Raw genomic sequence first — 13136 nt, 5'->3', positions numbered from 1 at the left:
CAGCCTCTTTCCATGGTGTTAGAGGGGTTGTCCATCTTAGCTTGTCCCTTTTCACACTGTAGACTGATAACAGTAGGTCCCTCTACTGGGTCTCCATTGATCAGTTGACTTTGCATTGATAATGCAACATTGCAACGCAAGCATTAAAATCAATGTGCATCCATTGATTCTGAAGAATACCAGAGGTCCTGTAGACCAGGAAACCAAGCTCAACGCTGCTCTAAGAGTTCTAAAGGACCCCTTATTACTTCAACACACACCAAAAGGCCATTTCACAAATAATAATGAGGTCATGGGCAGTATGGTGGCTCAGTGGTTGCACTCTTCCATTGAAACACTGGAAATTCTGGGTTCAAATCAGAACAAGGGTCAACATCTATATGGAGTTTGTATGTTCTCCTTGTGTTAGTGTGGATTTCCTCCCAAACACCAATAGGTGAATGTAGATTCTGAGCCCTTATGTGGATAGGGACCAATATAAGTGATGAGCATCTACTGTATGTGCAATGCTGTAGAACATGTATGCGCTTACATATATCATAAATACTGACAGAAGCCAATATTGAATGAATTGTTACTTATAGATATTCCTCCATATGAAAAACACAATACGGGTCCAGTTATCATGAATGCCGTTTATTGCATCTTAAGACATACAGCAAAAAACCAGGTAAAACAAATCATTTGCTTTTCCAAGTCATCTAGAGCTTTCCACTCTACTTATAAAGTATAAGAGGAAAAATATATAAAAATATAAAATGCCACCTTCCAACCTGCAGTTTTGTGCTGGAAAATATGACAATGAGATTTATAAATATTACAAATGCCCAAATCACAGTAATAAGCAGCACCAAAACCCCGGAATATTATAAAAATTAAATTAACATCTGTACAAGCTGTATATACACAGCAGGCACCAATCTGGGTGTCAAAGTAGTGATCATCACAGTGAAGAGTTAGTAGTGAAGATAGAAGAGAGCCGGTGAAAACATTCTACACAATTGATTTCTTTGACCACTTTTTTCTTTTTTTTACAAGTGATTGACTCAGTGGAGTCCCATTCATTTCTATGGAATTCAAACTGGGGCAAAAATGCATCATTTTACAACAGAGCACCCTTCTCTCTTTGGAGGACCTAGAATGTTTAAACATTACATATTAGGCCTACTAATTTCAATGGGACCCGTGTAATGCTTCATTTCTCCTGTGGGTGTGCTGCAGGGAAACTGAACACCTGCTGGCTGATTTCCCCAACATATTATACCTGATCACTGGGTCCCAGAAGTAGGACATCCTGTGGCTTGCTGAAAAGTCCGTAATGATAAGCTGATCAAAGTGAACAACTCCTTGAAAGGCAATGGAATGAATCTCATCACTATCAGATACCAATCGTTTGCGGAAGAAACTGGACTGCATGTTACATTTTTGGGGGGCAGGATTTTTAAAAGTCCAAAAAAGTTCAAAAGGGATTAAACGGACATTTTTTTAAAATCAAAACAAGTTTTAAAAAAGTGTGAACAACATTAATATTGTATTTTCTCAAAAACTTTGTTTCTTAGGGCGATTTTCATGCGAGAATTCAGTCAGTTTGAGATGGGCAGAACTCACACGTGCAATTTTTAATTCGGACTGATAGTCCCGAGTTTTAAAAACAACTTTACGTCCTATTTTTGTGGGATTCTTGTTAAAGAATTACCCATTATTTTCAATGGAAGAGTTCAAAAAGTGGATCCCACTCACATGCTATGCAAATGTCTGCGAGTGCAATCTCTGTTTTTAACGCACGGTACTACGGGGCCACATGAAAAAAAAACGGAAATACAGATCAGTGAAAAACGGATGTAAATCATGCATGAAAATCGCATAGCAAATGCATGAAAATTGAAATAAAATTAGTAAATAGTCAGTTTTTCACTCGCCTTTGTGAATACAGCCCTAGCCTTTGTTCGCAGGGAACGGAATTTCCAGCATACAGCTCAGAGAGTTTTGAAATCCCAGCTAAGTGAATGAGTTTTAGTGATATTTCGTCTACACGCAGTAGACGAAATATAATCTGCATTTTTCTACACGTTTAATAATTGGAAATTCCGCCGTGTTTCCGTCCCGTGTGAACATAGTCTTAAAGGTCTTGTATCATCACAGAAAGCCTTGCCTAATCGTTTGTCCTGTAGCGGCCACTACAGGTAATATGCAGTAGTACACGTTTGTCAGCGGCTCACTGCTCTGGCACATTGAGGGAAACCTGGGTGGAAAATCCCGCTCTATGAAGTCCTTATAGAGTAAATGGAAAATGGTTCTGAAGACAAGACAACCCTTTTATGGCACATGAGTCACTAAAAGTATTGATTGAGCTGAGGTACGTAAGCAAATGCTAAATCACCCTTTTCTTCAACTTCGTCATTTGTGTTCATTATTGTATCTTGCACATGACATAAGAATTTCCCTTTTAATGCAAAACTAGAGAGACAGAAACCCGGAAACCAGTGGAAAATTTGCAGCAACTTTCATGTCATCTTTCATTAGTTTGAGATCTGTCCGGGAATAGATGTTGCCCCTTTTGATGTTGGCTCATCCAAGCACAAGCCGCTAAAAGTTGCACCTGGGCCCTGGTGCCTAAGGTCTCTGCTAGATGAGAGGACACCACTGTCATAAATGGCACATGGTAGGTGGGACCCAGGAGCTCTGCCATAGGGCCTGGCTCCTTCCTTCTTACTGTTGTGGCGCCTGGCCCTACGGAGGTTCACACAAACCACTGAGAAGAGGGATGGGGCCACTCTGAACTGCCCTTCTTCATAGGCCCCTTAATAGTACAGTACAGTCATCCATGTCTATGGTTTGTGTTTCAGTGCACGCTGGACAATTTACGTCATAGAAAACTATATATAAAAAATATACAAACAACATACAAAAAGTTCTCTAACAGAAATGGCGTCCACCGCTCTTCTCTCATCTTTCATATCAGTTCTTGACAGGAGGTTTCAATGCCTGCAATTAGAAGAGAGGTGACATGAAACACCGTGGTATAATTTATATATTTTGCATATGCCATATATAAGGGGTTGCCTCATAGCAGACATTGATAGCGCATTGCTATCACCCCCACTGATGATTAGAACAAAGTGGCAGAGGTGCTACGTAAGCTAAGAATATGTCACTTGCCTTTTGCCAAAGAGATTGCATAGTTGGTCATTGGCTATAATGGTAGAACCATATGTCCAACGGTTGCTGACAAGTGAGAAAGTGGTATGTTGTTTCTCTAGTGCCACTACCACTTTGTTCTAATAATTAGAAATGGGTCCCAGCCTTCAGATCTCCCCAACTTGGACACCGGTGGCACTTTCTACTGATATGCCATCACTGTCTTCATGAGGCAAGCCACTTAAAGGAAGCATGTTGCCGCCCCCCCCCCCCCCCATCTATGAATCCTAGACGTTGGAAATGAAGCCTGCCTTAACTATATCTTTGGTTGCATTATCAGCAGCTCCATAGCCCTAAAATCACAGTTCTTTTTTGTCGCCATGCGCCATAGGCAAATGAAGAACAAAGTATCCAATGGGCAGTTGACTCTTTGGCATTCGTCTAGGCTTCTTCCCTCTCTTTCCACGCTAACCCTGTCCATTCTCAATTGACTGACGAACCCAACTCACTTGAGCTGCAAACCTGTGTGTTCCAGACATTGGAGTATATTTGCTTAGGCCAACGTGTTAGATTCATGTCTACGTAAAGGTGGCACTGTCGTGAAGTGTGCCAAGAGTATTAACAGGCACAAGCCTCTTAATACATTTGGCACATCGTTCAAAGCATCTATGTCCTAGAGCTATAATTTACACTAGCTCCATGCTGGCATAGATTCCTGCTGTAATTTTCGACAGCGTCTGGTGTAAATTACATTAAATCTGATATACCAAGTGCCGCCATGCCCACTAAAGCTGTGGCCTTTTCATTTTTTAAAAAGTGGAGGAACCCAGCAGAGATCTTCAAAAAGTTGTAATTTTTGCACTTGTTTGCCAAAATTTTGACTTTCAAAAGCCAGAATTCTGAAGGATGGTTCTATACATAACTTCCACTGGGCATACATGTGCAGTGACTTGCCCTACTTGGTGCATTGCTCGCCAATGTTACGTACATGCGCCTATCCTGGAAATACAGGTTGTATAATGAGATATGTCAAGTCGCAAAATCAGCTCTGCCCCATGCCATAAATTGGTATCACATGTTTTCCATATAATTGTTCCATTTCTCTGACAAAAGCCGTTAGAGCCATACAAAACCCAAAAATGATACCTTAGGTGGAGGAGCGGGTAGAACAGGCTTAGCGGCGGGTACAGGTGGTGGGGCAATAGTTGGCTTCTGTAATCCCTGAAACATAATAATAATGTCATTAATATCCATTCCATCCCCATGCTGTCACACAACATCACACATAGACTGGGGTGAATACATTTGTTCCTTACCGGGGAGTTTTTTGTGAACTCAACTGTCGACTATGAATTAAAGAAAAAAGTACACATTTTTAGTAAAAGCGTTTTAAGTGACAGATCGTACTTACTGACAGCCTCATCACCTTGATCGTATCTCCTTTACAAACTCTGCCTACTAATTGAACCCATAACACCATTCACCCTAAATTACTAATACAGTATAGTTTCATCCAAGATGTCTATTGGCGCACACAGTCACCTGTGCTTCATCTAGCTTTCATGTAACCTAAAGGGAGTCTGTCGCCTACTTATATTCCTATAAGCTAAGCTTAGCGGCTGAAAGTTGCTTATCCGTGGAGTCCGGGGATATAAGCTTCATATTCCCCGTTGTTCCCCCACTGTGAGCATTGAAAACTGCCACTGAAGACATTAAGTGACGCTGCTAAGTAGCCCACATATTATAAAATTAGAATGGGTGAACTATTTATCAGTGTCGCTCAATGTATTCAGAGGAGTCTCACATCTTGGGAACAACACTGGGGAAGGTAAGTATAAAATGTACATCCCCAGACTCCACAGGTCACCTACTGTCAGCCCATAAACTTATGTTATAGGGCAAAAAGTAGGTGACAGATTACCTTTAATCAGTAAGATACTTCAGTTTAGATAGTGTCTCATCTATAATACAACTTCTACTTGAAGACGTGTGCCAACTAATGCAGGGCAGACCTGCCCACTTATGCCTACTCTCCTTGAAGCTCTAAACAGAGGAGAGGCTTGTAGACTTGTCTCCCAGATTTTAGCGGGTTCATTGGTGGTTCAGTGATGACAGTAGGAACCTGGTTCTTGTACGATGGGTGAGCTACTATACAAGTGCAAGCAAGCACCCACTATTGTGCCAACTGCGGGGACAAATGCTAGTCCTACTTCCATCACTGTACTATCAGTAGCGCCATGGTCACCGAGAGTAAGAGAAAAGGCTTTGAGGCGATCACACTAAAAGAGGTACTGTGGTGGTAGGCAGTTTTTGGGTGCACTTACTGCTATGGGGGTTCTAGGAGAGTCATTGTTATAAAGGCACTCTGAAGGTACACTTATGTGTTCAAGGACAATTAACTTGTGGCACTTTGGGGTGTAACTTATATTTTAAGAGGCAATGCACAAGTCTTAAAATTTTGTAAAGTGTGCAAAACACATTGTGCATACACTATCACCCTCAAAAGCGGGCAAGTAAACATCAGCCACTCTGGGGGCATTAGGAGGAGCCCTATATAAGTGCCAGCTGCTGAGTTCTTAAGGAGTAGTGTGGTGTATGCCACGTGGTGTGCAAGACAGACTCTGCTGCAGCAGGGAGGACTTCTGTACAGAAGTCAGCAACTAGCTTGGGATGAGCAACAGTCATCATGGCTGCAGGTACCATATGTGAGTGTGACCCGGAGAGCACAGGAGACCAAGTCTCCACATGTCTGAGCAGAGATGATGACCAAGCTGCAGATTGGGCCTAGACAAGATAGTGGAGTGTGTGGGAGTAAATTGCTTCAATGGAGTTTAGACATGTATATATGTACAGTAAAGTGTTGTGGTGCACCACATTTGAATTTGCCTCTCCCTGTCTTCATCATCCTTGCCATGCCCATCACCTGTACTCTACAGATCAATTTTCCAGTCTCCTCACAACTTTCAGATAAAACCAGTTCTTGCTGTAAGGCAACTGCCTGCAGCAGGAGCCCTTCCCCACTGCTATCCCCAACTCCAAATCAAAAATTAAATAGATCTGTAAAAAAGTTGGCTTCAAAAAGTACCGTACATAAAATAAGTTTTTATTCTGTTTTCTTATAGCTTTTATCATTATCAGTTACTTCTTTATGTCCTTACCACGGAGAACTGCGGACCTTGATATCCACTTGCCATCTGTGAAAAGAAAAAGAAAACTCAATGTTCTCAGTCAGGATAGGCATCCACCAGTTGGGTTCCCACCCTCAAGACTCCCACTGATTTGCTGCCCCTTCATTCCATTGATTGGTGGAGGTCTGGGAGGGGTTGGACCTCAACCAATTGTACAATGTTAATGACTAAGGATAGACCATCAATGTAAAATCCTGGAACACCCATTTATATCACAAACAATCTATTCTTAAGAGTGGATGTCTACATGTTCTGTACAGACGTTGGGTGGGCACTCAGAATCGTTGACTCCAACTGGCCCAGGGCACAAGAATCTAATATTTAAATGCAGTTTCATATCTGATGGCTCCTCAGGGTCTCATCATGCTTTGTTGTGCTACAGTGAGCCCCACTGACCCCATACTAGATTTGCAAAATGTACCGGTGCCACTTGTGGTTTCTTTGGTTTTGCTGGAGGAGGTGGTGGGATGAACACGTTCTTGGAGCTCAGCTGTGGATAGAAGACAACACTTATAACTTCATTGCCTCTACGTGTCTATTCTTCACATTCTCGTATATACATAGGTACTCTATTGCTTCTAGTCTCCTTTCATGTCAGGTATTGTGAGGTACTTTTACTATAATTATTTTTATGGGTGGGGAACACAATTCTAAGTTTTGCTATGTGGCGCCACTTCTGTGAACTGATCTTTTCTATGTGTATAAAGCATAAATACAACAGAAAAGGGTGCATAATTTCCATTATCAATATAGGAAATGCTTCTTTATATCACAAGTAGTTACAGTTTGGCGCATCCTACCATACATTAAGAGGGTAAGGTTTCCATAATAGGGTCAGCACTCTCAGGTTCTCTTACCTCTGGTGTTGACACGTTGGAGTCAGACTTCACTTGAGGCTGATAAAAGGCTGGATTTGTAGACCCGCTTACTCTGACTGTAGATCCCCTGCAAAATCACCCATCAAAATGGAATCAGAAGACACAGTATCTGGGTAGACAATATCCTTTCTTCCATATCCACTTGAATGCTACCATACATGGGCCACTATAGTCTTCAGCACCTCCTAAGTAACTGATACCTCAGTGGTATCTCTAAAGGTGGCTCCATCATTTAATCCTATTTTTTTTTCCATTTTCGTTTCTCATCCCCAGTTCCGAAAAAATCATAGCTATTTAATTTACTCTTCAACATAGCTGTCTGATTGCTTATTTTTCAGCAGTACGATTTCATGTACCATATATTGTATTGAAAACGTGTTGAAAAATTCTTAGTACAGTGAAATGGAAAAAAAAATGCTATTCCACCATCTTTGGTATAATAACTTAATTCTGTGGGTCAGAATTAATGCTGTTCAGGACCCCTGAATGCTGCTCGGGGCATTAAAAGATTAACAGCCACCACTGGCCGGAACTGTCTGTCTGTTGCAGCTGGGTCTCCACTGTCAAGCACTGTAAATGGAACAGTCTTGGCTTCCAAGCCCATACCATATTACCCAGCGTACCTAGCACATACATATATATCCTGGAGCTCTAAGAGTGAAAAGGGTTACCCCATCAGGAGAACCAGTGTCCATATGCCCTTTTGGAGTTGATCCCCATCAACTAACTCCCTCTAAGAGAGCAACGCTTGCTCTGATTGATTTGATGTGACCACATATTGAATGACCACCAACCAAAAAGACTGGGCACCATGTAATAGTACATTTCCCCAGCATCCAGCTACTCTTTTAACCCCAGTAATTGTTTATGTTGTTAGCTTCAGCACTTCCCATCATACCTCTTTGCACACCTCTTTCGGAACACGAACATTAAGATGAGTCCAAGGATAAGAAGAACGGCAATAATGACGACCACCACAATGATAACAATATCTGAAACAACAGGAGAAATATTTAAAGCCAACACCATTCCATAAGGCTTGTTGCCTCGAGTAATCTAATATTTTAGAAAGTTGTCCTTCATTGTCTCGTCTTTCTTAAGCAGGGGTGTAACTATAGGGAGTTCAGAGCCGGAAGTGGAACTTTCGACTATGAGCACAAATGGTTGAACTTTATCTTAATTTAGACATACTATGAAAAGAAATTATGCTCAGAAGGGTTATAGGAAACGTAAGCAGAGGATAATGGGCAAAAGATGGGTGGATACCATCACAGAAAAGACGAACAGGACATCGAGAAGCCTGAAGACGGGACATCAAGGCATCAGTAAGACATTGCAAGGGAAGAGAACATTAGTCTGCTTTCTCCTACTAACAGTTGCACTGTTTTCCATGAGTTGTGTATGGTATATCAGCAGTTCAGCGAATGGGGATGAGCTGCTATACTATGGACTGCCCATGGACAAGACAGACGATGAAAACAATATATAGATTTTATAGATGTCATTCCTCAGTAAAATTCGGTATCAATATCACATTTCACATAATATTACACCTACTTTTGTCTGAGACGACATCACAGTATGGAGGTGCCCAACCTTCCTCGCACTGACATTGTAGCTCGTGGTCACAAACCTGAAGGAAAAGGTACATCTTGTCAATCCAGCCTGCTTTATGGATTGGGTAGATATATGTATGGATATATCCTGCTGCACATTCTGTTCATAGAGCTGCAACATATTCCATGTTGATGTTTTACGTCTTGGTTTCTACTTAAGTGTACTGTTACTTTAACAAATGGTGGTTCAACTGGGAGATTTAGTGGGAAACATTGTAGGTCCATTAGGGTAGAGTAATTAGAGAGACAAGATGGGATGTGGTGTGCATAAACAGCTCATTGAAAAACTCTGGTACCAGAACCAAACTCATAACGAGAATTCAGCACAAACCAGACTCAGCACATAGATACAATACCAGAACCAAGCTCATAACATAAATACAGCCCCAGAACAAGTTCATAACATAAAAACAGTAGCAGAACTAAGTGATTTGGTTGCGGGGGCCATCGTAGAGCTGAGAGCGGTGCCTCAGAACATCAGGGGGAAGGAGCCAGAGCCAGGGAGATGATGATTCATTTAGCTCCACAGGCAGCAAGAAGATCATCTGGAGTGGTGGACCTAAGGGGAATGGGTGATCACCCCTAGTCTGCATCCTCCTGGTGCTCCGACTACAACTAGTGGCTGGCAATCTGGGTGAACCCATGTGTCGCACATAGCTAAGGCCGGCCATGTTGCTGAGTTGCAACGAAAGTTGAGCGCTGTGGCTCTTCCAGTTATTGGCTATTGCCGCCATAATGTTTGAAGTACCATCTCAATATGATGTTTAATATTAAGGCTGAAGATGCATTTGAGGAACAAATTCTGAACGACCATGACCTCAAGGATGCAAGAATTATACAAACAGACCATGTGACTGCTATGGGACCCTTAAAGAGGGCCCAGCTCCGGTTTGTCCATTCTGTTTTGCTACTGGGTGGAGAGAACCAGTACTTTCCAGAGATACTGTACCATTACAAATAATGTAATCTTTATGTATATAGCACCAACATATTCCGCAGCGCTTAGATGATGGGGAACTGGTCTAGGGGTCTTGGAAAAGGCACCAAAAAAAATGCTCTTCTGTTCCGGTGCACCAAAATGGCAGCCCATCTCTTATTTGCTATGAAGCCCCTTATTTTCTATGTATGCCTTGCCTACAGATACCCTGTATTCTGTATTTAGTTTTTACCCCATGTCCAGGGCAGTTCTCAGAGCAGTTTGCTGATTTGAAGGCGCTGTTGATAGTAATGCATTTTCCATCATAACAGACCTAAAAAAAAGCAGAGAGATAATTTGCATTGTATTGTACAAGAACATGAAATATCCAATGTTATAATAACTGTAGAAAGGTGTAAGGAACTAAAATAGTACTGTGATTATGATGACCTGGTCTGTCTGTGAATAACAAGAACTGTACATTACTTTTAATTTAAACTGTGTAATGCTTCATTTCACCTGCGGGGGTGCTGTAGGGCTTTTGAAAACTTGCTGTCAGTTCCCTAACAGATTACAGATCATTGCTGGGGGTTCTAGCTGCAGGACACTCTGCGATCAGCACATTGTCTAAAGACCATTCAAACTAAAAGGGATTGTCCATAGTGTAAAGCCCCTTTACTATAGAAATCCCCATATTTGGTATAAAGCAGTAGCTAAAGCACCATCTAATAAAATATTATTACAGTTCTTTCGCTTTTGGCTGGCACTTACTTTTCCATCTCCACACTTTGTTCCATTTTGAACCATTCCACCGGGGGCCAGAACGGCCTGACATCTTGAAAATGAGGCGACAGAGGCATAGATGCTGGGCTTGTCACTACCTCCAAAGCAATAGAGCACTCCACACATAACATCCCTGCATATAACAGATATTATATTAGTGTTTTATTGTGGGCTGCCCTTCATGAAATGTTCTATGCAGACATTTAGAGTGTATCAGTAGTTATTAATGACTTTCCAGAATAAGCTGTCATGTGCGTACACGAGAAAACACTATTTCTGGCCATTATATGGCTTACATATCACATTATTCACTAGATTATCCCTCTTTAGACTCTGTCTATGATTCTCAGTTTTCCCTGTCCTGGTAGGCGGAGACAAGCTCCTATAATTTCTTCCATACACTGCACACACAAAAAATAGAAGATCCTGCTCCCCTATCTCTGTCTGTCACACATAAGCATCATCATCCTGGAGGACATTATTCAGCAATACTGAGCAATCGAGTTGTGAAAAAAGCTCTGAGCTGGGCTAAATCACTTACTAGAAGCCACAGCAGCATCTCTGTAAATCTCCCCCCTCCTCCCGTCTTCTCTCCATAGACTTCTTTGGCCACAAAAGATAGAAGGTGTGTGTTTGGGAGCTTCCAGTAAATTGTCTCAGTGTTTCTGTCACTAGATACAGTCTTCACATGTAGACACAGCTTACAAGTAAGGAAAACCACTAGTGATTAGCCCTTTACAGGGATTTCTCAGCACATAAAAGGTCATTTTAAGTAAATAAAGTGATTTGCACTTTGGTTAGTTATGATATTGGCTATCACATAAGCACAACTTTGGTGAAAGTGCCATGACTGTTTAAGGTTTATATACTTTTCTCTAAATGTCCAATCTATTCTACAAGCATTTTTGCAATAGGTTTTTTCAACCTATTCTGTACATTTTACTTACAAAACCTGTGTGGAGGAGAAGCTATCTGCAGAATAGAACGGCTTCTCCTGACACAGCTCACCACTAGGGACAGCGACAGCAGTAAGAGGATATATAGAACACCCCGGCGGTGCTACAGACACATTGGGGAGCGGAGTAGAATTGAAATTACAATAAATCAAATGCAGCTATTAATAAAATGGAACTGCATATTGCCAACAGCATGTCTACAGCTGTTGTAGAGAGAATAGACCTCCCACTACTGTTATGCAATGAGGTGAAGATGGATGTTTCTGCCCTGTCTTCACTTAGCTGCATGGCTGAAGAGGGATTTTGTAAGCAAAATATATAGGCTGATAAGACTGCAAAAACCTATTGCAAAAATGTTTAAAATCTCCTATTCTGTAAATTTAAGAAAGAAAAAAAGTGGAAGTACTCCTTAAATGATTTTCCAAAGAGTTCCCATTGTTCTGGATTAACCTCTTTAGTGGCACGTCCAGAAAATCTCCGGGGCTTGCTGCACTGACCATGCAGTTAAACCCCGGAAGATTTCCATGGACAGCTCTAGTGCTGAAATGTGCAGAGCCCTGAGATGTCAGCTGAAATCATCCGGGGGTTTTATTTTTATTTTCCAAAATTGTTATAATGTATTCTTTCAGTACAAAAAAATGTTGCAATGTGATTGTTACATTCCTTAATAAATACTTGCGAGATAAACCTGCCACTGAAGGGGTTAAATGCTTTTTTGCTAAAAATATTAATTCAGATTGTTGAGTCTTTTTCGTAATACTCTAAATAGTGCTGAACGAACTTTAGAGAAGTTCAGTTGGACCAGTTCGCCGAACTTTGGCAAGAAGTTTGTTTTGCTTTGATCCTAATTCATTTAAACCGAACTGGAAATTCACCAAATATCCTTAAAACTGGTGTATAACACTGTCTGAAAGCCATAAGAGCCCTGTATAACAGCAGACATAAGAAGGAAGAAGAAGAAAAATAAAAACGAAGAAAAGGAAGCGGAATAAGAAAAAGAGGCAGAGAAAGAGAAAGAAGAAGAAGAGAAAGAAGGAGAAGAGAAACAGGAAGAAGAAAAAGAAAAAAAGGAAGAAGGAAAATGGATAGAAAGAAAAGGAATAGGAAAAGGAAGAAGAGCTTTCCTTCCTCCTCCTCTTTTTCTTCCTCTTCTTCGGCTGAGAAGAACTGCCTGAGGCTCAGGTTCACACTGAACCAAACTTTTAACAAAGTTTGACCCAAACACAGGGCTCTACTGTGTCAGTTCTCTCAATACTTTAAATATTTCCCTAACTAAGGTGGTGCTGGTATATTTGAAAATTGATGATAGGGATGATGCACAATATACCAGACATACCCAAGAGAGGCAGTGCTGTGTACAAAAAAATTGAAAAATACTTTTTCTAATCCCAGAAAACCCCTTTAAACCAGATTTCCATATTGAAGAGGATCTGTCGTCTCTCCTGGCATGTCTATTTTAGTAAATGCCTGCATCCTTCATGAAGCTACAATGCTAGAGCATCTCTCTTATCACTCTGCATTGCACTCTACCTCGGTTATTCCTGCTAGAAAAACGTATGCATAAATTGACAACCGCGTCTTACAGGTAGGGGGTGTGCCTGCACATTGACACTTTCCAATCAGCAATGACAGTGCTAGACTGTAGGGGCACAACCCATTTG

The 13136-nt window shown here is 41.2% G+C and overlaps 1 protein-coding gene across 2 annotated transcripts in view; it reads right to left on the bottom strand.

Annotated features, from left to right (window-relative positions):
* Positions 1-620: 620 nt before the first annotated feature.
* Positions 621-13136, bottom strand: part of LOC136612823 (zinc metalloproteinase-disintegrin-like protein H3) — a 39963-nt gene continuing 27447 nt past the window's right edge. Inside the window, exons 16-25 of one of the 2 annotated variants that reach the window (XM_066593523.1) lie at positions 10508-10652; positions 9990-10070; positions 8762-8837; positions 8103-8196; positions 7184-7271; positions 6748-6816; positions 6297-6332; positions 4455-4484; positions 4285-4359; positions 621-2985 (exon numbers count right to left, since the gene is read on the bottom strand). In XM_066593523.1, the coding sequence (XP_066449620.1) occupies positions 2959-2985; positions 4285-4359; positions 4455-4484; positions 6297-6332; positions 6748-6816; positions 7184-7271; positions 8103-8196; positions 8762-8837; positions 9990-10070; positions 10508-10652 (721 nt within the window). In that variant the 3' untranslated portion in view covers positions 621-2958. The remainder of the gene's footprint in view (positions 2986-4284; positions 4360-4454; positions 4485-6296; positions 6333-6747; positions 6817-7183; positions 7272-8102; positions 8197-8761; positions 8838-9989; positions 10071-10507; positions 10653-13136) is intronic. The other variant, XM_066593524.1, reaches the window with a different exon arrangement.

This window comes from Eleutherodactylus coqui, chromosome 2 (genome assembly GCF_035609145.1).
Source record: "Eleutherodactylus coqui strain aEleCoq1 chromosome 2, aEleCoq1.hap1, whole genome shotgun sequence".
NCBI lineage: Eukaryota > Metazoa > Chordata > Amphibia > Anura > Eleutherodactylidae > Eleutherodactylus > Eleutherodactylus coqui.
Note: the sequence above shows the minus strand (reverse complement) of the source record. Positions and strands in the feature narration are given on the sequence as shown.